The 26257-nt window shown below is 40.3% G+C and overlaps 4 protein-coding genes across 4 annotated transcripts; all 4 read right to left on the reverse strand.

Annotated features, from left to right (window-relative positions):
- Positions 1-1085: 1085 nt before the first annotated feature.
- LOC143133211 (hatching enzyme 1.2-like) lies at positions 1086-3003 on the reverse strand. Its single transcript, XM_076292977.1, has 8 exons — positions 2935-3003; positions 2765-2831; positions 2522-2662; positions 2310-2427; positions 1717-1895; positions 1495-1576; positions 1231-1355; positions 1086-1117 (listed from the first exon to the last, which is right to left on the reverse strand). Coding segments are annotated over exons 1-8 (783 nt in total). The 3' UTR covers positions 1086-1115.
- Positions 3004-8430: 5427 nt separating this feature from the next.
- LOC143133212 (hatching enzyme 1.2-like) lies at positions 8431-10381 on the reverse strand. Its single transcript, XM_076292978.1, has 8 exons — positions 10313-10381; positions 10143-10209; positions 9900-10040; positions 9688-9805; positions 9095-9273; positions 8873-8954; positions 8609-8733; positions 8431-8494 (listed from the first exon to the last, which is right to left on the reverse strand). Coding segments are annotated over exons 1-8 (783 nt in total). The 3' UTR covers positions 8431-8492.
- Positions 10382-15569: 5188 nt separating this feature from the next.
- LOC143133213 (hatching enzyme 1.2-like) lies at positions 15570-17520 on the reverse strand. Its single transcript, XM_076292979.1, has 8 exons — positions 17452-17520; positions 17282-17348; positions 17039-17179; positions 16827-16944; positions 16234-16412; positions 16012-16093; positions 15748-15872; positions 15570-15633 (listed from the first exon to the last, which is right to left on the reverse strand). Coding segments are annotated over exons 1-8 (783 nt in total). The 3' UTR covers positions 15570-15631.
- A 5174-nt stretch (positions 17521-22694) lies between these two features.
- Positions 22695-24645, reverse strand: LOC143133214 (hatching enzyme 1.2-like). The gene is made up of 8 exons (XM_076292980.1): positions 24577-24645; positions 24407-24473; positions 24164-24304; positions 23952-24069; positions 23359-23537; positions 23137-23218; positions 22873-22997; positions 22695-22758 (listed from the first exon to the last, which is right to left on the reverse strand). Coding segments are annotated over exons 1-8 (783 nt in total). The 3' UTR covers positions 22695-22756.
- Positions 24646-26257: the final 1612 nt, after the last annotated feature.

The raw sequence follows: 26257 nt of genomic DNA on the forward strand, positions 1-26257 counted from the left end.
TGGCACCTACCTTGACACTCAAACCACAGGAACCCATTAAAGGCCCGGCCACTATTGCCGTCTGTGGCCTGCATGCGAATAGACGGTGGGAATATGTCATCTGGGAGTCAGAGGAGCTTTTTTTGGATGCCACTGTCACCACAGGCTTGCTTTTGTGGATCAAAGCTGGAGAATGCGATGCTGCTGCTTTGTGGTAGTAGGCCTACACAGTGAAAAAGCCTACCGAAGAAAAGAAAAAACAGGAAGAGTGCCTCTCACCATGATTATGCTTTATTTTGTACATAATTAGAGTCAGACTTTGAGTTGGTTTCACAGATGTGAGACTGATTACATCATGGCTCATGCATCATCATTTATATAAGCATGGATGGCAGTCACTGCAGGGCCACATAAGTGTTTAGACCACACAGTCAGCTTTACCAGGATTACCCTTTCTGTTTTTCTGTTTTAAGACTCCTTTTCAAACTAAATGGTTTGTGAATTCCATATGGTCATTTACTGGACTTGAAATGCATTCTGTGGTCACATCTAGTGAAATTGCACATTCAATTCTTTTGGAGTTTAACTAATTGTTAATCGTTATTGTTATTGTTTACAAATACAGTTGATTGACAAGGGGGGTATTCCAAGTGGTTTACTGAGTAAGTTAACTCAGAAAAAGTGGTAACAACAAGAGTTTCTTAGTAACCTTAGTTCCATAAAGAAACAATGATTTCTAAAAGGATTCTGAAAGGATATGCTGTATATTTATTGGTGTTTGTATAATTGTTCTTATTTTCAATTGGTTGTTTTACTATGATTACTGTACATTTCTCTTAAAATGTTGAAGTATTTTTTTTATTATAAAGTAGGTTGATTTGGACAAAAAGCGTGTACAGTAAGTGACCATAACCATCTTGGCCTAACTATGGAAATAGATTTCTTTGCCATGTTACATGAATGCAGCAGGACAACAGCTGAGTGAGTTCTATTCAGTCATTTTATTTTCCAGTGATATCAACATGAGAGGAATAATGTTCACAATTAACAACCATCATGTAAGAACTTGTGCTCTCCAATCTCAGCTGTTACATCATGTGGTGGTTCCAGACTGGGACAGCATCAGTTTGAGCTTTTTCTGTTAGAAAGAAAAAGGAATGGTCAGAATTGAATTCTATTGTAGCAAGCAACCCATCATTTCAGCAATCCCAAAGTTACTATCACTCCATATTATCCAGAGGTCATACTCACAGCATCCATACAGTTTGTTGACCCTCAGGATGTCAGTGGTGGACATTCCCTGTCTCTGTCCAATTTGCACATTTGGGTTTGGAATTGGTGTGATTGTCGCCTTTCCATTGGTTGAGAAAGCAGTGCTATAGAAGAACATGACGGTCAGTGATTTTAAACATTTGAGGAGCAATATTTTTCAATATTTTTTTTTACATTTAGTAACACATAAGATAACACAGCTCTTGACAAATAATTCTTTTTAACTGGGTGCCATTTTCTTACCTCCCATAATGCATCACAGAAGAGTAGTCATATGGAGTGTTCAGGTTGTTGGTGGATTGTTTCTGAAAGTTGTAAACCATTTCTGCCAAGATATCGTGCTGGTTTTTAAAGCTATTCATCATTTTTCAATGAGTTTTGTCAACATGTTCTTGTCAACATGTCCAAACATAAAATGAACTCAAGACTGCAGTACATTCATGTGAAGAAGGAAATGCAGCTTACGTGAGTCAATATTTTCCCAGTTGATTATCACATACTGGTCTCTGTCACTCCTGTTCTGCTCATGGTGGAAGCCCAGAGCGTGAAGAAATTCATGCTGAATGATGCCGCTGTAAACACAACCGGACCTGTAGAGAGAGACCACCTGTTTGCCTCCTGTCCTGCCAAGGTCAGAATAGCACCTGAGAAAGATGGGAGGAAGAATGATAGAAACATTTACAATATGGCTCCATTCATTATTATTATATGAATTAATTATGATAAAAAAGACCATTGTCCTCATCACATCACAATTGATAGCATAAGCTAAGTTTGATTTTGTTCGTGTACACAAAAATATTCTTTGCAATCAGAATGTTTTAGCTAACATTATGTACATGTATTTTAGATGACTTTTCACACAATAATCAGCATTTCTTGTCTTTGTTGATATTGTTTAACAACAAAAAGGTGATAAAAGTTAAAAAGTGATACCAGTGTGATAATATGGGGTTGAAGTATAAAAGACAAAAGGACCTTTTCCAGGCAGGTAGGTTTGGCCATAGAATCGACCACAGAAGGAAAAGCATTTTCAGCACAGTGCTAAATGAACTCACCCATCCCTGTTCTCAACGCTGAGGTAGTCACCCTGGGTTGAGCGAGGAACAAACTGCACACAGGTTTTACTGCTGAAGGTAGCCAAGGCATTTTGAATTGTCATCACATCATTGGAAGCTGAAAACACAAATAATGGTTATAAATGCATAATGGATGTGCTTTAAAATATATGTACAGCATATTACAGAATACTACAAATAAGTTCACTTACAGAAATCAGGGCTCACTATGTAAGGCACCTCAACTTTTCCATTAGCAGACTTCTTCCATAGGCAGTCATTGTTCCAGCAAGTCATAGCATTTCTGGTTTTTGGCACCACAAGATCTCCCTCAATTAGAAATTCACTGGAAGCTGAAAGATTAAATATCATTTGAAAGTTATTCATAGAGACTCTGTGAGTTTGTGCATACCCTCAACTTAACTGTCCATTTGTTTAAACAATGAGAAACAAACCATTGTTGGTAGCTAAAATCTGTGTGGTCAAATCCACACTGTGACGCTCCTCTAGGAAAATGTGATTCTCATCACCATCAGCCTACAGACAAAAAATGGTTTAAATGAAACAGGAGAATCCCACAGATAGCCTTTAGAAGTGGAGTTTTGAATATCACAGGTATTCTTACCATGAGAGGCAGAGCCTTGGACAGGCCAAGCAGCAGCACCAGAAGGGAGATGGAGGCTCTGAGGTCCATGTTGCTTCAGTGTGTGGAGATGCTGTGGACGGCTACTTCACTGGAGCTCAGTGTTTGAGACCCATCTCACCTGAGCTTTTATACAGCCCTCCACAGGTGTGTCTGCAGGGGGATTTAAGCCTGCTGTCAGGGTCAGGTGTCTAATGGAAGCTCTTATGGGAGGACACCACCACTGCTCCCACAAATTCAACAACTGGACTAAGACAACATGTTATGCAGAGTGCTTAAGGATGTTTGGCTTGGTAGCTGGCATGTGGTCCTGGCATGGCTATTGACAAAACTGGGCAAGTGTTTGGAACAGGGATGGATTACTGCACGGGCCTACCGGGCCCAGGCCCAGGGGCCCAAGGGGTCAGGGGGCCCTGAAGCCCAAGCCTTTGCATGGAATCATTGCCTCAATATCAACAAATCAGGATGTAGGCTATGAATCTGATTGAATTTATTATTGGCAATCCCCAAAATGCACCAGAATACAGGAAATCACATCAAACAAATTAAAACAATTCTGGGGGAGGGTCCCCAAACCCCCCCTCCCACATCTACGACAATTAGTGGGTGGCCCTTAATACATCTGGGCCCAGGGCCCCAAAAGTTCATAATCCGCCCATGGTTTGGAACTACCTCTACCAGCCTTATCATCTGTCGGGGCAATATTTTGTATAGTCAGAGAATACTGGTGAAACCCATGATGGGGTGACACAAACATGCATCTCTCCCTTGAGGGGCACTGGCCCCTCATTGAAAAGAATAAAAGCCTGGATCCTGATATTCCATCGTCCTGACTGAGTCTTAAGAGAAATATGGTAGTAAAAATATGCTATCAGTTGTAAGATTTACCCCACAGTAATCATAGTAAAAAAACAATTAAAAATAAGAACAATTATACAAACACCAATAAATAATACAGCATATCCTTTAAGAATCTTTTTAGAAATCATCAGTTTCTTTATGGAACTAAGGGAACAAGTGTACTTGAGTGGGCCAACACGGTTATCTCATACAGATACCATATTGGCCCGCGAAAAACAACCCTGAATATAAGACGACCACCCTTTTCAGGACTAATTTTGGAAATAACAAAAAAATAGAAGAAAATTACTTTTTAAATGCTAGTAATAACACATTGGATGAATTTATTAGGCTGTTGTTTTTAACATGAAAGTTGCTGTCAGTGTTTACAGCGATGTGTTTGACATGTTTAGATAAAGTTTCCATAGTAACTCTGTCCTGTTGAGCTCCTTGGCCCCCTCATTGCTGCTCTCAGTTATGTTTACATTTGTCTTTATAGTTATCGTTGGTACTGTGGATAGGCCTGAAACTGACAAATGTACCAGACGGCCCATCATGTTCTACCCCACAGTGGGCATGTGTGGGATTCGCATGGGTAAGACCTTATGGGTCTACAGAGAAAACCCAAAATGGCTACAGTTTGGATTTGTATTACCCCGCTGAAAAACAGCACTGGGCCTGAGTGTAGCTGGAAAAGTTAGGTGATGAGGCTACAAAAGCATGCTTGGTATAACACTGTAGATCCTTAACCCTCATCATGTATGTGTTTAAACTGAAATAAATGTATAAACAAAAATAGTATGTGCATAAATATGTAAAGATGTGTATTTAGTTGTTCAAATGCATATTTAGTTTTCATTTATTTACTTTTTTGTCCGTTCCCTCAGGGCAACATTATGCAGTTAAACCACTTTTGCTAAGGCATTATTCAAAAGCGTAGTTCTCCTGGACCCACCATCCTGTATGTTCCAGATTCCCCCCTGCGCCAACACACCTGATACAAATAATCAGCTTATTATCAAGCAGCTGCAGCATTTGATAACCAGTTGTGAGAACATTGAGTGATGATGGTTATTATAGTTGAGAAATACAATGCACATGAATTTGCACAAAACGTGTGGGCATTGTGCTGTGTGTGTGTGTCTGGTGGTTGAAGTAAGCTGTGTGTGTGTGTGTGTGTTTGTTTGTTTGTGTGTGTCTGGCAGTGGTAGTAAGCTATTTGACATATTGTAATTGGGGGCTTAGCAGCGAAGCTGTGAAGGCACTCATTGAGTTACTAGCTTTTCCTATTATTAATATTATACATCCGACATTGCAGTCTATGGCAGCCCATAGAACGCCTGGCTGAAAAGTGCTGAAATTTGGCAGAAAGTTTCGGGACACTCCACTTATCACTCACGCTCATTTACGGATCTCTAAACCCAGTCGTCTAGCCCCACCAACGGGTCAAAATTTGGCCAAAAATTTGGCGATTTGGCCAATCAAATATGGCGATTAAGCCGCCAAACAGGAAGTGGACTAACATCTCCGTGACGCTTTCAGTTAACATAACAAAAATCGATACCAATAGTCAGGATACTGTCCCAATCACTCACAGCAATATGTATGCATATACATTGAACACTCTAGCGCCACCACCAGTTCAACGCTGGACATGCGTTCATGCGCGTGATCCTTGACTCTTCTTGACTCTCTGATTTTCACAATTGAGGTAGCGTCTGAATCCTTGGACCATCCCGAGTTCATCGACCCCTATTCCGTCACTTTCCGCCATATTGGATTTAGTCCAAACTCTACGAAAAGTTTCAGCGGTTACAAATTTCATCCGATTTTCACGGAACTTGGCGGAGATGATCTTCAGATCAAGCCGCACATATGATACTTGTCAGATTTTTAAATTTCAAGTTTATTTGCCTGTGACAGCGAATCAAATATGGCGATGAAGCCGCCAAACAGGAAGTGAACTCTTATCTCAGCAAGGCTTTGATATATGAAGTCCAAACTTGGCAAGGGGACTTGTTAACTGATTGTGATGACACACTAGGAAATTGGAATTATTTGGCCTCTATAGGGGGCGCTGCAATACAGGAAGTGAGCTCCTATCTTAACAACGCTTTGATGTATGAAGTCCAAACTTGGTATAGGGACTTGGTACCTGATTATGAGGACGCACTAGGAAATTGGCATCATTTGGCCTCTATAGGGGGCACTGCAATACTGGAAGTGAGCTTGTATCTCAGCAGCGCTTTGATGTATGATGTCCAAACTTGGGACAGGGACAAAGTAGCTGATTGTGAGGACATGCAAGGAAAGTGGTCTCATTTGGCCTCTAGGGGTGCTGTAATAAAGAAAGTGAGCTCCCGTCTCAGCAACTCGTTGGTGTATGAAGTCCAGGGACATGGTAGCTGATTGTGAGGACGCACAAGGATATTGGTGTAATTTGGCCTCTAGGGGCAGTGTAACAAAGTAAATGAGCTTATTTCTCAGCCATTCTTTATCCAATTGCAATCAAACTTGCTGTGAGTGCTTGCTCTTGCCATGGGCTGCCATAGCCGTTCCTGCTATAGCGCACTGCTAAGCCCCCGCATTGCTGCTTGCAGCTATATTTGAATATTTTATTGTCATTTAAAGGATTGCCCTGACACTGAGCTTGTGCCTGTGGTTGAAGATGAAGAGGCTGATAACATAGATGAGGAGGATGTTCCACACTTGCCCTGTTGTTTGGTCAAATATACTGTACATAAGAGATGTTAAATTCAAACAAATCAACCTTTGTGGGCAAAAAACATAAAAACATCACCAACAGCCTTCAAGAACATTTCAGTGGGGTTATCAAGCAGGCACTTTCCTTTATGGGTGTTTCATTGAATTACTGTAGGCCCACAACACCTCCAGAACAGGTTCAACAGTGATACCTGGCATCTCAGACCCAGCCCCCTCCACACTCATGATGTGTTCTCTACCAACAAATATCGACAAATTCATTGATTACTCCTCTTAATTGCTGTGGCCGAACAGCAACGTAACAAAAAAAATCGCAAGCCCTTGATGCGGGCACCGACAAATACCAACAAACTCATCAGTCAATCTTCTTCGTTGCTGTTGCCATTTATAATCCTAGCAACATATACAAACAAATAGCAAACCCTTGATGCGGGCATTCACAGATACCAACAAATACCTACAAATTCTTCACTCATTCCTCTTTGTTGCTGTGGCCGTTTATGATCCGATCAGCAACATACCCAACCGACATACCACTCCAGAAACACAGCAGCAAGATTTCAGACATCTCAGAGTCGATTCAGGTTACAACATGACCCCAAGTAGTCTGTGAGTTGGAGAACACCCCACAAAAACAGACATACTAAGATTCAGACATACAATATAAGTCAAACACACACAGACACAGTCAGTTGATTGTTGGATTAAATGTTGAGTGTGAAAATGAACTTGTTTTTTTTATAAACTTAACAGCAAATAAAAACTTTTTTACTTGCTTGTCTCTCCCAATTTCACTACACAACTACATAGAGAAAACCTTGGCGTTTTACTACACTTGTAGCACATTGTTGCCCTGAGGCAACAAAACGATTTTATGATTGATATGTCAATATTGACCCCCAAGCTCTCTAAATGTCGGGCAAAATATTTCTTCTGCAAAAAAATAAAAATCATTCCATAGAGGGATAAGCATTTTAAATTATAGTTTTCTATGTAAACTGTAGTATAGCTGATGATTTCTAAAAGGATTCTGATAAGATACCGGGAATAATTATGGAAATAGAATTGTTGTGTGTTTGTGTTATGTTATGTTATGTTATGTTATGTTATGTTATGTTATGTTATGTTATGTTATGTTATAGATCAGTGTTTTTCAACCACTGTGCCGGGGCACACTAGTGTGCCGTGAGAGATCATCAGGTGTGCCGCAGAAATTTACCCAAATGTCACTCACTGGTCCAGAAATGCAACTGTTGCATCAAATAATTTATAACCACATGCTTTCATTGATTGTATGATTGCACTATTTGTGGTATGCAGGCATTGTACAATGGAGGCCCCATATCCAGTATGAATCATCACATATCCAGTTCATAACAACAATTAAATTAGATACAGTCACCTACAAATGAAACAGAGGGCACTTGTTTTATTGAGCAGGTCTTGCATAGAAGCCATAATAAGGCCATATCTGTGTATTATTTGAAATTTTAGGCTATGGTATGTTTATTTTTTCTTCACACAGGATGTTAGTGTGCCGTGGGACATTTTAAGTGTCAAAAGTGTGCCGTGGCACAAAAAAGGTTAAAAAACACTCGTATAGATAATATAATTGTATGGTGCATGAAAGTAGCAGAACAAAAGCAGAGTTTTTCCTGTTATTTTACTAATTGAATATTAATATGAGAGGAATAATACCCACAAAACATATCCGTCATCATCTAACAATATATGTTTTGTGATTTAAACTTTTTTTGTGATTGTGATGCTAAACTTCTGTTCTTTTGCCATGATACAAGAAAGCAGCAGGACAACAGCAGAATGAGTTCTTTTCAGTCATTTTATTTTCCAGTGATATCAACATGAGAGGAATAATGTTCACAATTAACAACCATCATGTAAGAACTTGTGCTCTCCAATCTCAGCTGTTACATCACGTGGTGGTTCCAGACTGGGACAGCATCAGTTTGAGCTTTTTCTGTTAGAAAGAAGAAGGAATGGTCAGAATTTAATTCTATTGCAGCAAGCAACCCATCATTTCAGCAATCCCAAAGTTACTAACACTCCATATTATACAGGAGGTCATACTCACAGCATCCATACAGTTTGTTGACCCTCAGGATGTCAGTGGTGGACATTCCCTGTCTCTGTCCAATTTGCACATTTGGGTTTGGAATTGGTGTGATTGTCGCCTTTCCATTGGTTGAGAAAGCAGTGCTATAGAAGAACATGACGGTCAGTGATTTTAAACATTTGAGGAGCAATATTTTTCAATATTTTTTTTTACATTTAGTAACACATAAGATAACACAGCTCTTGACAAATAATTCTTTTTAACTGGGTGCCATTTTCTTACCTCCCATAATGCATCACAGAAGAGTAGTCATATGGAGTGTTCAGGTTGTTGGTGGATTGTTTCTGAAAGTTGTAAACCATTTCTGCCAAGATATCGTGCTGGTTTTTAAAGCTATTCATCATTTTTCAATGAGTTTTGTCAACATGTTCTTGTCAACATGTCCAAACATAAAATGAACTCAAGACTGCAGTACATTCATGTGAAGAAGGAAATGCAGCTTACGTGAGTCAATATTTTCCCAGTTGATTATCACATACTGGTCTCTGTCACTCCTGTTCTGCTCATGGTGGAAGCCCAGAGCGTGAAGAAATTCATGCTGAATGATGCCGCTGTAAACACAACCGGACCTGTAGAGAGAGACCACCTGTTTGCCTCCTGTCCTGCCAAGGTCAGAGTAGCACCTGAGAAAGATGGGAGGAAGAATGATAGAAACATTTACAATATGGCTCCATTCATTATTATTATATGAATTAATTATGATAAAAAAGACCATGGTCCTCATCACATCACAATTGATAGCATAAGCTAAGTTTGATTTTGTTCGTGTACACAAAAATATTCTTTGCAATCAGAATGTTTTAGCTAACATTATGTACATGTATTTTAGATGACTTTTCACACAATAATCAGCATTTCTTGTCTTTGTTGATATTGTTTAACAACAAAAAGGTGATAAAAGTTAAAAAGTGATACCAGTGTGATAATATGGGGTTGAAGTATAAAAGACAAAAGGACCTTTTCCAGGCAGGTAGGTGTGGCCATAGAATCGACCATAGAAGGAAAAGCATTTTCAGCACAGTGCTAAATGAACTCACCCATCCCTGTTCTCAACGCTGAGGTAGTCACCCTGGGTTGAGCGAGGAACAAACTGCACACAGGTTTTACTGCTGAAGGTAGCCAAGGCATTTTGAATTGTCATCACATCATTGGAAGCTGAAAACACAAATAATGGTTATAAATGCATAATGGATGTGCTTTAAAATATATGTACAGCATATTACAGAATACTACAAATAAGTTCACTTACAGAAATCAGGGCTCACTATGTAAGGCACCTCAACTTTTCCATTAGCAGACTTCTTCCATAGGCAGTCATTGTTCCAGCAAGTCATAGCATTTCTGGTTTTTGGCACCACAAGATCTCCCTCAATTAGAAATTCTCTGGAAGCTGAAAGATTAAATATCATTTGAAAGTTATTCATAGAGACTCTGTGAGTTTGTGCATACCCTCAACTTAACTGTCCATTTGTTTAAACAATGAGAAACAAACCATTGTTGGTAGCTAAAATCTGTTTGGTCAAATCCACACTGTGACGCTCCTCTAGGAAAATGTGATTCTCATCACCATCAGCCTACAGACAAAAAATGGTTTAAATGAAACAGGAGAATCCCACAGATAGCCTTTAGAAGTGGAGTTTTGAATATCACAGGTATTCTTACCATGAGAGGCAGAGCCTTGGACAGGCCAAGCAGCAGCACCAGAAGGGAGATGGAGGCTCTGAGGTCCATGTTGCTTCAGTGTGTGGAGATGCTGTGGACGGCTACTTCTCTGGAGCTCAGTGTTTGAGACCCATCTCACCTGAGCTTTTATACAGCCCTCCACAGGTGTGTCTGCAGGGGCATTTAAGCCTGCTTTCAGGGTCAGGTGTCTAATGGAAGCTCTTATGGGAGGACACCACCACTGCTCCCACAAATTCAACAACTGGACTAAGACAACATGTTATGCAGAGTGCTTAAGGATGTTTGGCTTGGTAGCTGGCATGTGGTCCTGGCATGGCTATTGACAAAACTGGGCAAGTGTTTGGAACAGGGATGGATTACTGCACGGGCCTACCGGGCCCAGGCCCAGGGGCCCAAGGGGTCAGGGGGCCCTGAAGCCCAAGCCTTTGCATGGAATCATTGCCTCAATATCAACAAATCAGGATGTAGGCTATGAATCTGATTGAATTTATTATTGGCAATCCCCAAAATGCACCAGAATACAGGAAATCACATCAAACAAATTAAAAAAATTCTGGGGGAGGGCTCCCCAAACCCCCCCTCCCACATATACGACAATTAGTGGGGGGCCCTTAATACATCTGGGCCCAGGGCCCCAAAAGTTCATAATCCGCCCATGGTTTGGAACTACCTCTACCAGCCTTATCATCTGTCGGGGCAATATTTTGTATAGTCAGAGAATACTGGTGAAACCCATGATGGGGTGACACAAACATGCATCTCTCCCTTGAGGGGCACTGGCCCCTCATTGAAAAGAATAAAAGCCTGGATCCTGATATTCCATCGTCCTGACTGAGTCTTAAGAGAAATATGGTAGTAAAAATATGCTATCAGTTGTAAGATTTACCCCACAGTAATCATAGTAAAAAAACAATTAAAAATAAGAACAATTATACAAACACCAATAAATAATACAGCATATCCTTTAAGAATCTTTTTAGAAATCATCAGTTTCTTTATGGAACTAAGGGAACAAGTGTACTTGAGTGGGCCAACACGGTTATCTCATACAGATACCATATTGGCCCGCGAAAAACAACCCTGAATATAAGACGACCACCCTTTTCAGGACTAATTTTGGAAATAACAAAAAAATAGAAGAAAATTACTTTTTAAATGCTAGTAATAACACATTGGATGAATTTATTAGGCTGTTGTTTTTAACATGAAAGTTGCTGTCAGTGTTTACAGCGATGTGTTTGACATGTTTAGATAAAGTTTCCACAGTAACTCTGTCCTGTTGAGCTCCTTGGCCCCCTCATTGCTGCTTGCAGTTATGTTTACATTTGTCTTTATAGTTATCGTTGGTACTGTGGATAGGCCTGAAACTGACAAATGTACCAGACGGCCCATCATGTTCTACCCCACAGTGGGCCTGTGTGGGATTCGCATGGGTAAGACCTTATGGGTCTACAGAGAAAACCCAAAATGGCTACAGTTTGGATTTGTATTACCCCGCTGAAAAACAGCACTGGGCCTGAGTGTAGCTGGAAAAGTTAGGTGATGAGGCTACAAAAGCATGCTTGGTCTCACACTGTAGATCCTTAACCCTCATCATGTATGTGTTTAAACTGAAATAAATGTATAAACAAAAATAGTATGTGTATAAATATGTAAAGATGTGTATTTAGTTGTTCAAATGCATATTTAGTTTTCATTTATTTACTTTTTTGTCCGTTCCCTCAGGGCAACATTATGCAGTTAAACCACTTTTGCTAAGGCATTATTCAAAAGCGTAGTTCTCCTGGACCCACCATCCTGTATGTTCCAGATTCCCCCCTGCGCCAACACACCTGATACAAATAATCAGCTTATTATCATGCAGCTGCAGCATTTGATAACCAGTTGTGAGAACATTGAGTGATGATGGTTATTATAGTTGAGAAATACAATGCACATGAATTTGCACAAAACGTGTGGGCATTGTGCTGTGTGTGTGTGTCTGGTGGTTGAAGTAAGCTGTGTGTGTGTGTGTGTGTGTGTGTGTGTGTGTGTGTGTGTTTGTTTGTTTGTGTGTGTCTGGCAGTGGTAGTAAGCTATTTGACATATTGTAATTGGGGGCTTAGCAGCGAAGCTGTGAAGGCACCCATTGAGTTACTAGCTTTTCCTATTATTAATATTATACATCCGACATTGCAGTCTATGGCAGCCCATAGAACGCCTGGCTGAAAAGTGCTGAAATTTGGCAGAAAGTTTCGGGACACTCCACTGATCACTCACGCTCATTTACGGATCTCTAAACCCAGTCGTCTAGCCCCAGCAACGGGTCAAAATTTGGCCGAAAATTTGACGATTTGGCCAATCCAATATGGCGATTAAACCGCCAAACAGGAAGTGAGCTAACATCTCTGTGACGCTTTGAGTTAACATAACAAAACTCGATACCATTAGTCAGGACACTGTCCCAATCACTCACAGCAATTTTTATGCATATACATTGAACACTCTAGCGCCACCACCAGTTCAACGCTGGACATGCGTTCATGCGCGTGATCCTTGACTCTTATTGACTCTCTGATTTTCACAATTGAGGTAGCGTCTGAATCCTTGGACCATCCCGAGTTCATCGACCCCTATTCCGTCACTTTCCGCCATATTGGACCTCCGCCATATTGGATTTAGTCCAAACTCTACGAAAAGTTTCAGCGGTTACAAATTTCATCCGATTTTCACGGAACTTGGCGGAGATGATCTTCAGATCAAGCCGCACATATGATACTTGTCAGATTTTTAAATTTCAAGTTTATTTGCCTGTGACAGCGAATCAAATATGGCGATGAAGCCGCCAAACAGGAAGTGAACTCTTATCTCAGCAAGGCTTTGATATATGAAGTCCAAACTTGGCAAGGGGACTTGTTAACTGATTGTGATGACACACTAGGAAATTGGAATTATTTGGCCTCTATAGGGGGCGCTGCAATACAGGAAGTGAGCTCCTATCTTAACAACGCTTTGATGTATGAAGTCCAAACTTGGTATAGGGACTTGGTACCTGATTGTGAGGACGCACTAGGAAATTGGCATCATTTGGCCTCTATAGGGGGCACTGCAATACAGGAAGTGAGCTTGTATCTCAGCAGCGCTTTGATGTATGAAGTCCAAACTTGGTATAGGGACTTGGTACCTGATTGTGAGGACGCACTAGGAAATTGGCATCATTTGGCCTCTATAGGGGGCACTGCAATACAGGAAGTGAGCTTGTATCTCAGCAGCGCTTTGATGTATGAAGTCCAAACTTGGGACAGGGACAAAGTAGCTGATTGTGAGGACATGCAAGGAAAGTGGTCTCATTTGGCCTCTAGGGGTGCTGTAATAAAGAAAGTGAGCTCCCGTCTCAGCAACTCGTTGGTGTATGAAGTCCAGGGACATGGTAGCTGATTGTGAGGACGCACAAGGATATTGGTGTAATTTGGCCTCTAGGGGCAGTGTAACAAAGTAAATGAGCTTATTTCTCAGCCATTCTTTATCCAATTGCAATCAAACTTGCTGTGAGTGCTTGCTCATGCCATGGGCTGCCATAGCCGTTCCTGCTATAGCGCACTGCTAAGCCCCCGCATTGCTGCTTGCAGCTATATTTGAATATTTTATTGTCATTTAAAGGATTGCCCTGACACTGAGCTTGTGCCTGTGGTTGAAGATGAAGAGGCTGATAACATAGATGAGGAGGATGTTCCACACTTGCCCCGTTGTTTGGTCAAATATACTGTACATAAGAGATGTTAAATTCAAACAAATCAACCTTTGTGGGCAAAAAACATAAAAACATCACCAACAGCTTTCAAGAACATTTTAGTGGGGTTATCAAGCAGGCACTTTCCTTTATGGGTGTTTCATTGAATTACTGTAGGCCCACAACACCTCCAGAACAGGTTCAACAGTGATACCTGGCATCTCAGACCCAGCACCCTCCACACTCATGATGTGTTCTCTACCAACAAATATCGACAAATTCATTGATTACTCCTCTTAATTGCTGTGGCCGAACAGCAACGTAACAAAAAAAATCGCAAGCCCTTGATGCGGGCACCGACAAATACCAACAAACTCATCAGTCAATCTTCTTCGTTGCTGTTGCCATTTATAATCCTAGCAACATATACAAACAAATAGCAGACCCTTGATGTGGGCATTCACAGATACCAATTTTATGATTGATATGTCAATATTGACCCCCAAGCTCTCTAAATGTCGGGCAAAATATTTTTTCTGCAAAAAAATAAAAATCATTCCATAGAGGGATAAGCATTTTAAATTATAGTTTTCTATGTAAACTGTAGTATAGCTGATGATTTCTAAAAGGATTCTGATAAGATACCGGGAATAATTATGGAAATAGAATTGTTGTGTGTTTGTGTTATGTTATGTTATGTTATGTTATGTTATGTTATGTTATGTTATGTTATGTTATGTTATGTTATGTTATAGATCAGTGTTTTTCAACCACTGTGCCGGGGCACACTAGTGTGCCGTGAGAGATCATCAGGTGTGCCGCAGAAAATTACCCAAATGTCACTCACTGGTCCAGAAATGCAACTGTTGCATCAAATAATTTATAACCACATGCTTTCATTGATTGTATGATTGCACTATTTGTGGTATGCAGGCATTGTACAATGGAGGCCCCATATCCAGTATGAATCATCACATATCCAGTTCATAACAACAATTAAATTAGATATAGTCACCTACAAATGAAACAGAGGGCACTTGTTTTATTGAGCAGGTCTTGCATAGAAGCCATAATAAGGCCATATCTGTGTATTATTTGAAATTTTAGGCTATGGTATGTTTATTTTTTCTTCACACAGGATGTTAGTGTGCCGTGGGACATTTTAAGTGTCAAAAGTGTGCCGTGGCACAAAAAAGGTTAAAAAACACTCGTATAGATAATATAATTGTATGGTGCATGAAAGTAGCAGAACAAAAGCAAAGTTTTTCCTGTTATTTTACTAATTGAATATTAATATGAGAGGAATAATACCCACAAAACATATCCGTCATCATCTAACAATATATGTTTTGTGATTTAAACTTTTTTTGTGATTGTGATGCTAAACTTCTGTTCTTTTGCCATGATACAAGAAAGCAGCAGGACAACAGCAGAATGAGTTCTTTTCAGTCATTTTATTTTCCAGTGATATCAACATGAGAGGAATAATGTTCACAATTAACAACCATCATGTAAGAACTTGTGCTCTCCAATCTCAGCTGTTACATCACGTGGTGGTTCCAGACTGGGACAGCATCAGTTTGAGCTTTTTCTGTTAGAAAGAAGAAGGAATGGTCAGAATTTAATTCTATTGCAGCAAGCAACCCATCATTTCAGCAATCCCAAAGTTACTAACACTCCATATTATACAGGAGGTCATACTCACAGCATCCATACAGTTTGTTGACCCTCAGGATGTCAGTGGTGGACATTCCCTGTCTCTGTCCAATTTGCACATTTGGGTTTGGAATTGGTGTGATTGTCGCCTTTCCATTGGTTGAGAAAGCAGTGCTATAGAAGAACATGACGGTCAGTGATTTTAAACATTTGAGGAGCAATATTTTTCAATATTTTTTTTTACATTTAGTAACACATAAGATAACACAGCTCTTGACAAATAATTCTTTTTAACTGGGTGCCATTTTCTTACCTCCCATAATGCATCACAGAAGAGTAGTCATATGGAGTGTTCAGGTTGTTGGTGGATTGTTTCTGAAAGTTGTAAACCATTTCTGCCAAGATATCGTGCTGGTTTTTAAAGCTATTCATCATTTTTCAATGAGTTTTGTCAACATGTTCTTGTCAACATGTCCAAACATAAAATGAACTCAAGACTGCAGTACATTCATGTGAAGAAGGAAATGCAGCTTACGTGAGTCAATATTTTCCCAGTTGATTATCACATACTGGTCTCTGTCACTCCTGTTCTGCTCATGGTGGAAGCCCAGAGCGTGAAGAAATTCATGCTGAATGATGCCGCTGTAAACACAACCGGACCTGTAGAGAGAGACCACCTGTTTGCCTCCTGTCCTGCCAAGGTCAGAGTAGCACCTGAGAAAGATGGGAGGAAGAATGATAGAAACATTTACAATATGGCTCCATTCATTATTATTATATGAATTAATTATGATAAAAAAGACCATTGTCCTCATCACATCACAATTGATAGCATAAGCTAAGTTTGATTTTGTTCGTGTACACAAAAATATTCTTTGCAATCAGAATGTTTTAGCTAACATTATGTACATGTATTTTAGATGACTTTTCACACAATAATCAGCATTTCTTGTCTTTGTTGATATTGTTTAACAACAAAAAGGTGATAAAAGTTAAAAAGTGATACCAGTGTGATAATATGGGGTTGAAGTATAAAAGACAAAAGGACCTTTTCCAGGCAGGTAGGTGTGGCCATAGAATCGACCATAGAAGGAAAAGCATTTTCAGCACAGTGCTAAATGAACTCACCCATCCCTGTTCTCAACGCTGAGGTAGTCACCCTGGGTTGAGCGACGAACAAACTGCACACAGGTTTTACTGCTGAAGGTAGCCAAGGCATTTTGAATTGTCATCACATCATTGGAAGCTGAAAACACAAATAATGGTTATAAATGCATAATGGATGTGCTTTAAAATATATGTACAGCATATTACAGAATACTACAAATAAGTTCACTTACAGAAATCAGGGCTCACTATGTAAGGCACCTCAACTTTTCCATTAGCAGACTTCTTCCATAGGCAGTCATTGTTCCAGCAAGTCATAGCATTTCTGGTTTTTGGCACCACAAGATCTCCCTCAATTAGAAATTCTCTGGAAGCTGAAAGATTAAATATCATTTGAAAGTTATTCATAGAGACTCTGTGAGTTTGTGCATACCCTCAACTTAACTGTCCATTTGTTTAAACAATGAGAAACAAACCATTGTTGGTAGCTAAAATCTGTTTGGTCAAATCCACACTGTGACGCTCCTCTAGGAAAATGTGATTCTCATCACCATCAGCCTACAGACAAAAAATGGTTTAAATGAAACAGGAGAATCCCACAGATAGCCTTTAGAAGTGGAGTTTTGAATATCACAGGTATTCTTACCATGAGAGGCAGAGCCTTGGACAGGCCAAGCAGCAGCACCAGAAGGGAGATGGAGGCTCTGAGGTCCATGTTGCTTCAGTGTGTGGAGATGCTGTGGACGGCTACTTCTCTGGAGCTCAGTGTTTGAGACCCATCTCACCTGAGCTTTTATACAGCCCTCCACAGGTGTGTCTGCAGGGGCATTTAAGCCTGCTTTCAGGGTCAGGTGTCTAATGGAAGCTCTTATGGGAGGACACCACCACTGCTCCCACAAATTCAACAACTGGACTAAGACAACATGTTATGCAGAGTGCTTAAGGATGTTTGGCTTGGTAGCTGGCATGTGGTCCTGGCATGGCTATTGACAAAACTGGGCAAGTGTTTGGAACAGGGATGGATTACTGCACGGGCCTACCGGGCCCAGGCCCAGGGGCCCAAGGGGTCAGGGGGCCCTGAAGCCCAAGCCTTTGCATGGAATCATTGCCTCAATATCAACAAATCAGGATGTAGGCTATGAATCTGATTGAATTTATTATTGGCAATCCCCAAAATGCACCAGAATACAGGAAATCACATCAAACAAATTAAAAAAATTCTGGGGGAGGGCTCCCCAAACCCCCCCTCCCACATATACGACAATTAGTGGGGGGCCCTTAATACATCTGGGCCCAGGGCCCCAAAAGTTCATAATCCGCCCATGGTTTGGAACTACCTCTACCAGCCTTATCATCTGTCGGGGCAATATTTTGTATAGTCAGAGAATACTGGTGAAACCCATGATGGGGTGACACAAACATGCATCTCTCCCTTGAGGGGCACTGGCCCCTCATTGAAAAGAATAAAAGCCTGGATCCTGATATTCCATCGTCCTGACTGAGTCTTAAGAGAAATATGGTAGTAAAAATATGCTATCAGTTGTAAGATTTACCCCACAGTAATCATAGTAAAAAAACAATTAAAAATAAGAACAATTATACAAACACCAATAAATAATACAGCATATCCTTTAAGAATCTTTTTAGAAATCATCAGTTTCTTTATGGAACTAAGGGAACAAGTGTACTTGAGTGGGCCAACACGGTTATCTCATACAGATACCATATTGGCCCGCGAAAAACAACCCTGAATATAAGACGACCACCCTTTTCAGGACTAATTTTGGAAATAACAAAAAAGAAAATTACTTTTTAAATGCTAGTAATAACACATTGGATGAATTTATTAGGCTGTTGTTTTTAACATGAAAGTTGCTGTCAGTGTTTACAGCGATGTGTTTGACATGTTTAGATAAAGTTTCCACAGTAACTCTGTCCTGTTGAGCTCCTTGGCCCCCTCATTGCTGCTTGCAGTTATGTTTACATTTGTCTTTATAGTTATCGTTGGTACTGTGGATAGGCCTGAAACTGACAAATGTACCAGACGGCCCATCATGTTCTACCCCACAGTGGGCCTGTGTGGGATTCGCATGGGTAAGACCTTATGGGTCTACAGAGAAAACCCAAAATGGCTACAGTTTGGATTTGTATTACCCCGCTGAAAAACAGCACTGGGCCTGAGTGTAGCTGGAAAAGTTAGGTGATGAGGCTACAAAAGCATGCTTGGTCTCACACTGTAGATCCTTAACCCTCATCATGTATGTGTTTAAACTGAAATAAATGTATAAACAAAAATAGTATGTGTATAAATATGTAAAGATGTGTATTTAGTTGTTCAAATGCATATTTAGTTTTCATTTATTTACTTTTTTGTCCGTTCCCTCAGGGCAACATTATGCAGTTAAACCACTTTTGCTAAGGCATTATTCAAAAGCGTAGTTCTCCTGGACCCACCATCCTGTATGTTCCAGATTCCCCCCTGCGCCAACACACCTGATACAAATAATCAGCTTATTATCATGCAGCTGCAGCATTTGATAACCAGTTGTGAGAACATTGAGTGATGATGGTTATTATAGTTGAGAAATACAATGCACATGAATTTGCACAAAACGTGTGGGCATTGTGCTGTGTGTGTGTGTCTGGTGGTTGAAGTAAGCTGTGTGTGTGTGTGTGTGTGTGTGTGTGTGTGTGTGTGTGTGTTTGTTTGTTTGTGTGTGTCTGGCAGTGGTAGTAAGCTATTTGACATATTGTAATTGGGGGCTTAGCAGCGAAGCTGTGAAGGCACCCATTGAGTTACTAGCTTTTCCTATTATTAATATTATACATCCGACATTGCAGTCTATGGCAGCCCATAGAACGCCTGGCTGAAAAGTGCTGAAATTTGGCAGAAAGTTTCGGGACACTCCACTGATCACTCACGCTCATTTACGGATCTCTAAACCCAGTCGTCTAGCCCCAGCAACGGGTCAAAATTTGGCCGAAAATTTGACGATTTGGCCAATCCAATATGGCGATTAAACCGCCAAACAGGAAGTGAGCTAACATCTCTGTGACGCTTTGAGTTAACATAACAAAACTCGATACCATTAGTCAGGACACTGTCCCAATCACTCACAGCAATTTTTATGCATATACATTGAACACTCTAGCGCCACCACCAGTTCAACGCTGGACATGCGTTCATGCGCGTGATCCTTGACTCTTATTGACTCTCTGATTTTCACAATTGAGGTAGCGTCTGAATCCTTGGACCATCCCGAGTTCATCGACCCCTATTCCGTCACTTTCCGCCATATTGGACCTCCGCCATATTGGATTTAGTCCAAACTCTACGAAAAGTTTCAGCGGTTACAAATTTCATCCGATTTTCACGGAACTTGGCGGAGATGATCTTCAGATCAAGCCGCACATATGATACTTGTCAGATTTTTAAATTTCAAGTTTATTTGCCTGTGACAGCGAATCAAATATGGCGATGAAGCCGCCAAACAGGAAGTGAACTCTTATCTCAGCAAGGCTTTGATATATGAAGTCCAAACTTGGCAAGGGGACTTGTTAACTGATTGTGATGACACACTAGGAAATTGGAATTATTTGGCCTCTATAGGGGGCGCTGCAATACAGGAAGTGAGCTCCTATCTTAACAACGCTTTGATGTATGAAGTCCAAACTTGGTATAGGGACTTGGTACCTGATTGTGAGGACGCACTAGGAAATTGGCATCATTTGGCCTCTATAGGGGGCACTGCAATACAGGAAGTGAGCTTGTATCTCAGCAGCGCTTTGATGTATGAAGTCCAAACTTGGTATAGGGACTTGGTACCTGATTGTGAGGACGCACTAGGAAATTGGCATCATTTGGCCTCTATAGGGGGCACTGCAATACAGGAAGTGAGCTTGTATCTCAGCAGCGCTTTGATGTATGAAGTCCAAACTTGGGACAGGGACAAAGTAGCTGATTGTGAGGACATGCAAGGAAAGTGGTCTCATTTGGCCTCTAGGGGTGCTGTAATAAAGAAAGTGAGCTCCCGTCTCAGCAACTCGTTGGTGTATGAAGTCCAGGGACATGGTAGCTGATTGTGAGGACGCACAAGGATATTGGTGTAATTTGGCCTCTAGGGGCAGTGTAACAAAGTAAATGAGCTTATTTCTCAGCCATTCTTTATCCAATTGCAATCAAACTTGCTGTGAGTGCTTGCTCATGCCATGGGCTGCCATAGCCGTTCCTGCTATAGCGCACTGCTAAGCCCCCGCATTGCTGCTTGCAGCTATATTTGAATATTTTATTGTCATTTAAAGGATTGCCCTGACACTGAGCTTGTGCCTGTGGTTGAAGATGAAGAGGCTGATAACATAGATGAGGAGGATGTTCCACACTTGCCCCGTTGTTTGGTCAAATATACTGTACATAAGAGATGTTAAATTCAAACAAATCAACCTTTGTGGGCAAAAAACATAAAAACATCACCAACAGCTTTCAAGAACATTTTAGTGGGGTTATCAAGCAGGCACTTTCCTTTATGGGTGTTTCATTGAATTACTGTAGGCCCACAACACCTCCAGAACAGGTTCAACAGTGATACCTGGCATCTCAGACCCAGCACCCTCCACACTCATGATGTGTTCTCTACCAACAAATATCGACAAATTCATTGATTACTCCTCTTAATTGCTGTGGCCGAACAGCAACGTAACAAAAAAAATCGCAAGCCCTTGATGCGGGCACCGACAAATACCAACAAACTCATCAGTCAATCTTCTTCGTTGCTGTTGCCATTTATAATCCTAGCAACATATACAAACAAATAGCAGACCCTTGATGTGGGCATTCACAGATACCAATTTTATGATTGATATGTCAATATTGACCCCCAAGCTCTCTAAATGTCGGGCAAAATATTTTTTCTGCAAAAAAATAAAAATCATTCCATAGAGGGATAAGCATTTTAAATTATAGTTTTCTATGTAAACTGTAGTATAGCTGATGATTTCTAAAAGGATTCTGATAAGATACCGGGAATAATTATGGAAATAGAATTGTTGTGTGTTTATGTTATGTTATGTTATGTTATGTTATGTTATGTTATGTTATGTTATGTTATGTTATGTTATAGATCAGTGTTTTTCAACCACTGTGCCGGGGCACACTAGTGTGCCGTGAGAGATCATCAGGTGTGCCGCAGAAAATTACCCAAATGTCACTCACTGGTCCAGAAATGCAACTGTTGCATCAAATAATTTATAACCACATGCTTTCATTGATTGTATGATTGCACTATTTGTGGTATGCAGGCATTGTACAATGGAGGCCCCATATCCAGTATGAATCATCACATATCCAGTTCATAACAACAATTAAATTAGATATAGTCACCTACAAATGAAACAGAGGGCACTTGTTTTATTGAGCAGGTCTTGCATAGAAGCCATAATAAGGCCATATCTGTGTATTATTTGAAATTTTAGGCTATGGTATGTTTATTTTTTCTTCACACAGGATGTTAGTGTGCCGTGGGACATTTTAAGTGTCAAAAGTGTGCCGTGGCACAAAAAAGGTTAAAAAACACTCGTATAGATAATATAATTGTATGGTGCATGAAAGTAGCAGAACAAAAGCAAAGTTTTTCCTGTTATTTTACTAATTGAATATTAATATGAGAGGAATAATACCCACAAAACATATCCGTCATCATCTAACAATATATGTTTTGTGATTTAAACTTTTTTTGTGATTGTGATGCTAAACTTCTGTTCTTTTGCCATGATACAAGAAAGCAGCAGGACAACAGCAGAATGAGTTCTTTTCAGTCATTTTATTTTCCAGTGATATCAACATGAGAGGAATAATGTTCACAATTAACAACCATCATGTAAGAACTTGTGCTCTCCAATCTCAGCTGTTACATCACGTGGTGGTTCCAGACTGGGACAGCATCAGTTTGAGCTTTTTCTGTTAGAAAGAAGAAGGAATGGTCAGAATTGAATTCTATTGCAGCAAGCAACCCATCATTTCAGCAATCCCAAAGTTACTAACACTCCATATTATACAGGAGGTCATACTCACAGCATCCATACAGTTTGTTGACCCTCAGGATGTCAGTGGTGGACATTCCCTGTCTCTGTCCAATTTGCACATTTGGGTTTGGAATTGGTGTGATTGTCGCCTTTCCATTGGTTGAGAAAGCAGTGCTATAGAAGAACATGACGGTCAGTGATTTTAAACATTTGAGGAGCAATATTTTTCAATATTTTTTTTTACATTTAGTAACACATAAGATAACACAGCTCTTGACAAATAATTCTTTTTAACTGGGTGCCATTTTCTTACCTCCCATAATGCATCACAGAAGAGTAGTCATATGGAGTGTTCAGGTTGTTGGTGGATTGTTTCTGAAAGTTGTAAACCATTTCTGCCAAGATATCGTGCTGGTTTTTAAAGCTATTCATCATTTTTCAATCAGTTTTGTCAACATGTTCTTGTCAACATGTCCAAACATAAAATGAACTCAAGACTGCAGTACATTCATGTGAAGAAGGAAATGCAGCTTACGTGAGTCAATATTTTCCCAGTTGATTATCACATACTGGTCTCTGTCACTCCTGTTCTGCTCATGGTGGAAGCCCAGAGCGTGAAGAAATTCATGCTGAATGATGCCGCTGTAAACACAACCGGACCTGTAGAGAGAGACCACCTGTTTGCCTCCTGTCCTGCCAAGGTCAGAATAGCACCTGAGAAAGATGGGAGGAAGAATGATAGAAACATTTACAATATGGCTCCATTCATTATTATTATATGAATTAATTATGATAAAAAAGACCATTGTCCTCATCACATCACAATTGATAGCATAAGCTAAGTTTGATTTTGTTCGTGTACACAAAAATATTCTTTGCAATCAGAATGTTTTAGCTAACATTATGTACATGTATTTTAGATGACTTTTCACACAATAATCAGCATTTCTTGTCTTTGTTGATATTGTTTAACAACAAAAAGGTGATAAAAGTTAAAAAGTGATACCAGTGTGATAATATGGGGTTGAAGTATAAAAGACAAAAGGACCTTTTCCAGGCAGGTAGGTGTGGCCATAGAATCGACCATAGAAGGAAAAGCATTTTCAGCACAGTGCTAAATGAACTCACCCATCCCTGTTCTCAACGCTGAGGTAGTCACCCTGGGTTGAGCGAGGAACAAACTGCACACAGGTTTTACTGCTGAAGGTAGCCAAGGCATTTTGAATTGTCATCACATCATTGGAAGCTGAAAACACAAATAATGGTTATAAATGCATAATGGATGTGCTTTAAAATATATGTACAGCATATTACAGAATACTACAAATAAGTTCACTTACAGAAATCAGGGCTCACTATGTAAGGCACCTCAACTTTTCCATTAGCAGACTTCTTCCATAGGCAGTCATTGTTCCAGCAAGTCATAGCATTTCTGGTTTTTGGCACCACAAGATCTCCCTCAATTAGAAATTCTCTGGAAGCTGAAAGATTAAATATCATTTGAAAGTTATTCATAGAGACTCTGTGAGTTTGTGCATACCCTCAACTTAACTGTCCATTTGTTTAAACAATGAGAAACAAACCATTGTTGGTAGCTAAAATCTGTTTGGTCAAATCCACACTGTGACGCTCCTCTAGGAAAATGTGATTCTCATCACCATCAGCCTACAGACAAAAAATGGTTTAAATGAAACAGGAGAATCCCACAGATAGCCTTTAGAAGTGGAGTTTTGAATATCACAGGTATTCTTACCATGAGAGGCAGAGCCTTGGACAGGCCAAGCAGCAGCACCAGAAGGGAGATGGAGGCTCTGAGGTCCATGTTGCTTCAGTGTGTGGAGATGCTGTGGACGGCTACTTCTCTGGAGCTCAGTGTTTGAGACCCATCTCACCTGAGCTTTTATACAGCCCTCCACAGGTGTGTCTGCAGGGGCATTTAAGCCTGCTTTCAGGGTCAGGTGTCTAATGGAAGCTCTTATGGGAGGACACCACCACTGCTCCCACAAATTCAACAACTGGACTAAGACAACATGTTATGCAGAGTGCTTAAGGATGTTTGGCTTGGTAGCTGGCATGTGGTCCTGGCATGGCTATTGACAAAACTGGGCAAGTGTTTGGAACAGGGATGGATTACTGCACGGGCCTACCGGGCCCAGGCCCAGGGGCCCAAGGGGTCAGGGGGCCCTGAAGCCCAAGCCTTTGCATGGAATCATTGCCTCAATATCAACAAATCAGGATGTAGGCTATGAATCTGATTGAATTTATTATTGGCAATCCCCAAAATGCACCAGAATACAGGAAATCACATCAAACAAATTAAAAAAATTCTGGGGGAGGGCTCCCCAAACCCCCCCTCCCACATATACGACAATTAGTGGGGGGCCCTTAATACATCTGGGCCCAGGGCCCCAAAAGTTCATAATCCGCCCATGGTTTGGAACTACCTCTACCAGCCTTATCATCTGTCGGGGCAATATTTTGTATAGTCAGAGAATACTGGTGAAACCCATGATGGGGTGACACAAACATGCATCTCTCCCTTGAGGGGCACTGGCCCCTCATTGAAAAGAATAAAAGCCTGGATCCTGATATTCCATCGTCCTGACTGAGTCTTAAGAGAAATATGGTAGTAAAAATATGCTATCAGTTGTAAGATTTACCCCACAGTAATCATAGTAAAAAAACAATTAAAAATAAGAACAATTATACAAACACCAATAAATAATACAGCATATCCTTTAAGAATCTTTTTAGAAATCATCAGTTTCTTTATGGAACTAAGGGAACAAGTGTACTTGAGTGGGCCAACACGGTTATCTCATACAGATACCATATTGGCCCGCGAAAAACAACCCTGAATATAAGACGACCACCCTTTTCAGGACTAATTTTGGAAATAACAAAAAAATAGAAGAAAATTACTTTTTAAATGCTAGTAATAACACATTGGATGAATTTATTAGGCTGTTGTTTTTAACATGAAAGTTGCTGTCAGTGTTTACAGCGATGTGTTTGACATGTTTAGATAAAGTTTCCACAGTAACTCTGTCCTGTTGAGCTCCTTGGCCCCCTCATTGCTGCTTGCAGTTATGTTTACATTTGTCTTTATAGTTATCGTTGGTACTGTGGATAGGCCTGAAACTGACAAATGTACCAGACGGCCCATCATGTTCTACCCCACAGTGGGCCTGTGTGGGATTCGCATGGGTAAGACCTTATGGGTCTACAGAGAAAACCCAAAATGGCTACAGTTTGGATTTGTATTACCCCGCTGAAAAACAGCACTGGGCCTGAGTGTAGCTGGAAAAGTTAGGTGATGAGGCTACAAAAGCATGCTTGGTCTCACACTGTAGATCCTTAACCCTCATCATGTATGTGTTTAAACTGAAATAAATGTATAAACAAAAATAGTATGTGTATAAATATGTAAAGAT

The sequence above is a fragment of the Alosa pseudoharengus genome, unplaced genomic scaffold (genome assembly GCF_046254945.1).
Source record: "Alosa pseudoharengus isolate Yale_2024_CS ecotype anadromous, Long Island Sound unplaced genomic scaffold, YU_APseudo_1.1 YU_APseudo_1.1_scf_19, whole genome shotgun sequence".
Lineage (NCBI taxonomy): Eukaryota > Metazoa > Chordata > Actinopteri > Clupeiformes > Clupeidae > Alosa > Alosa pseudoharengus.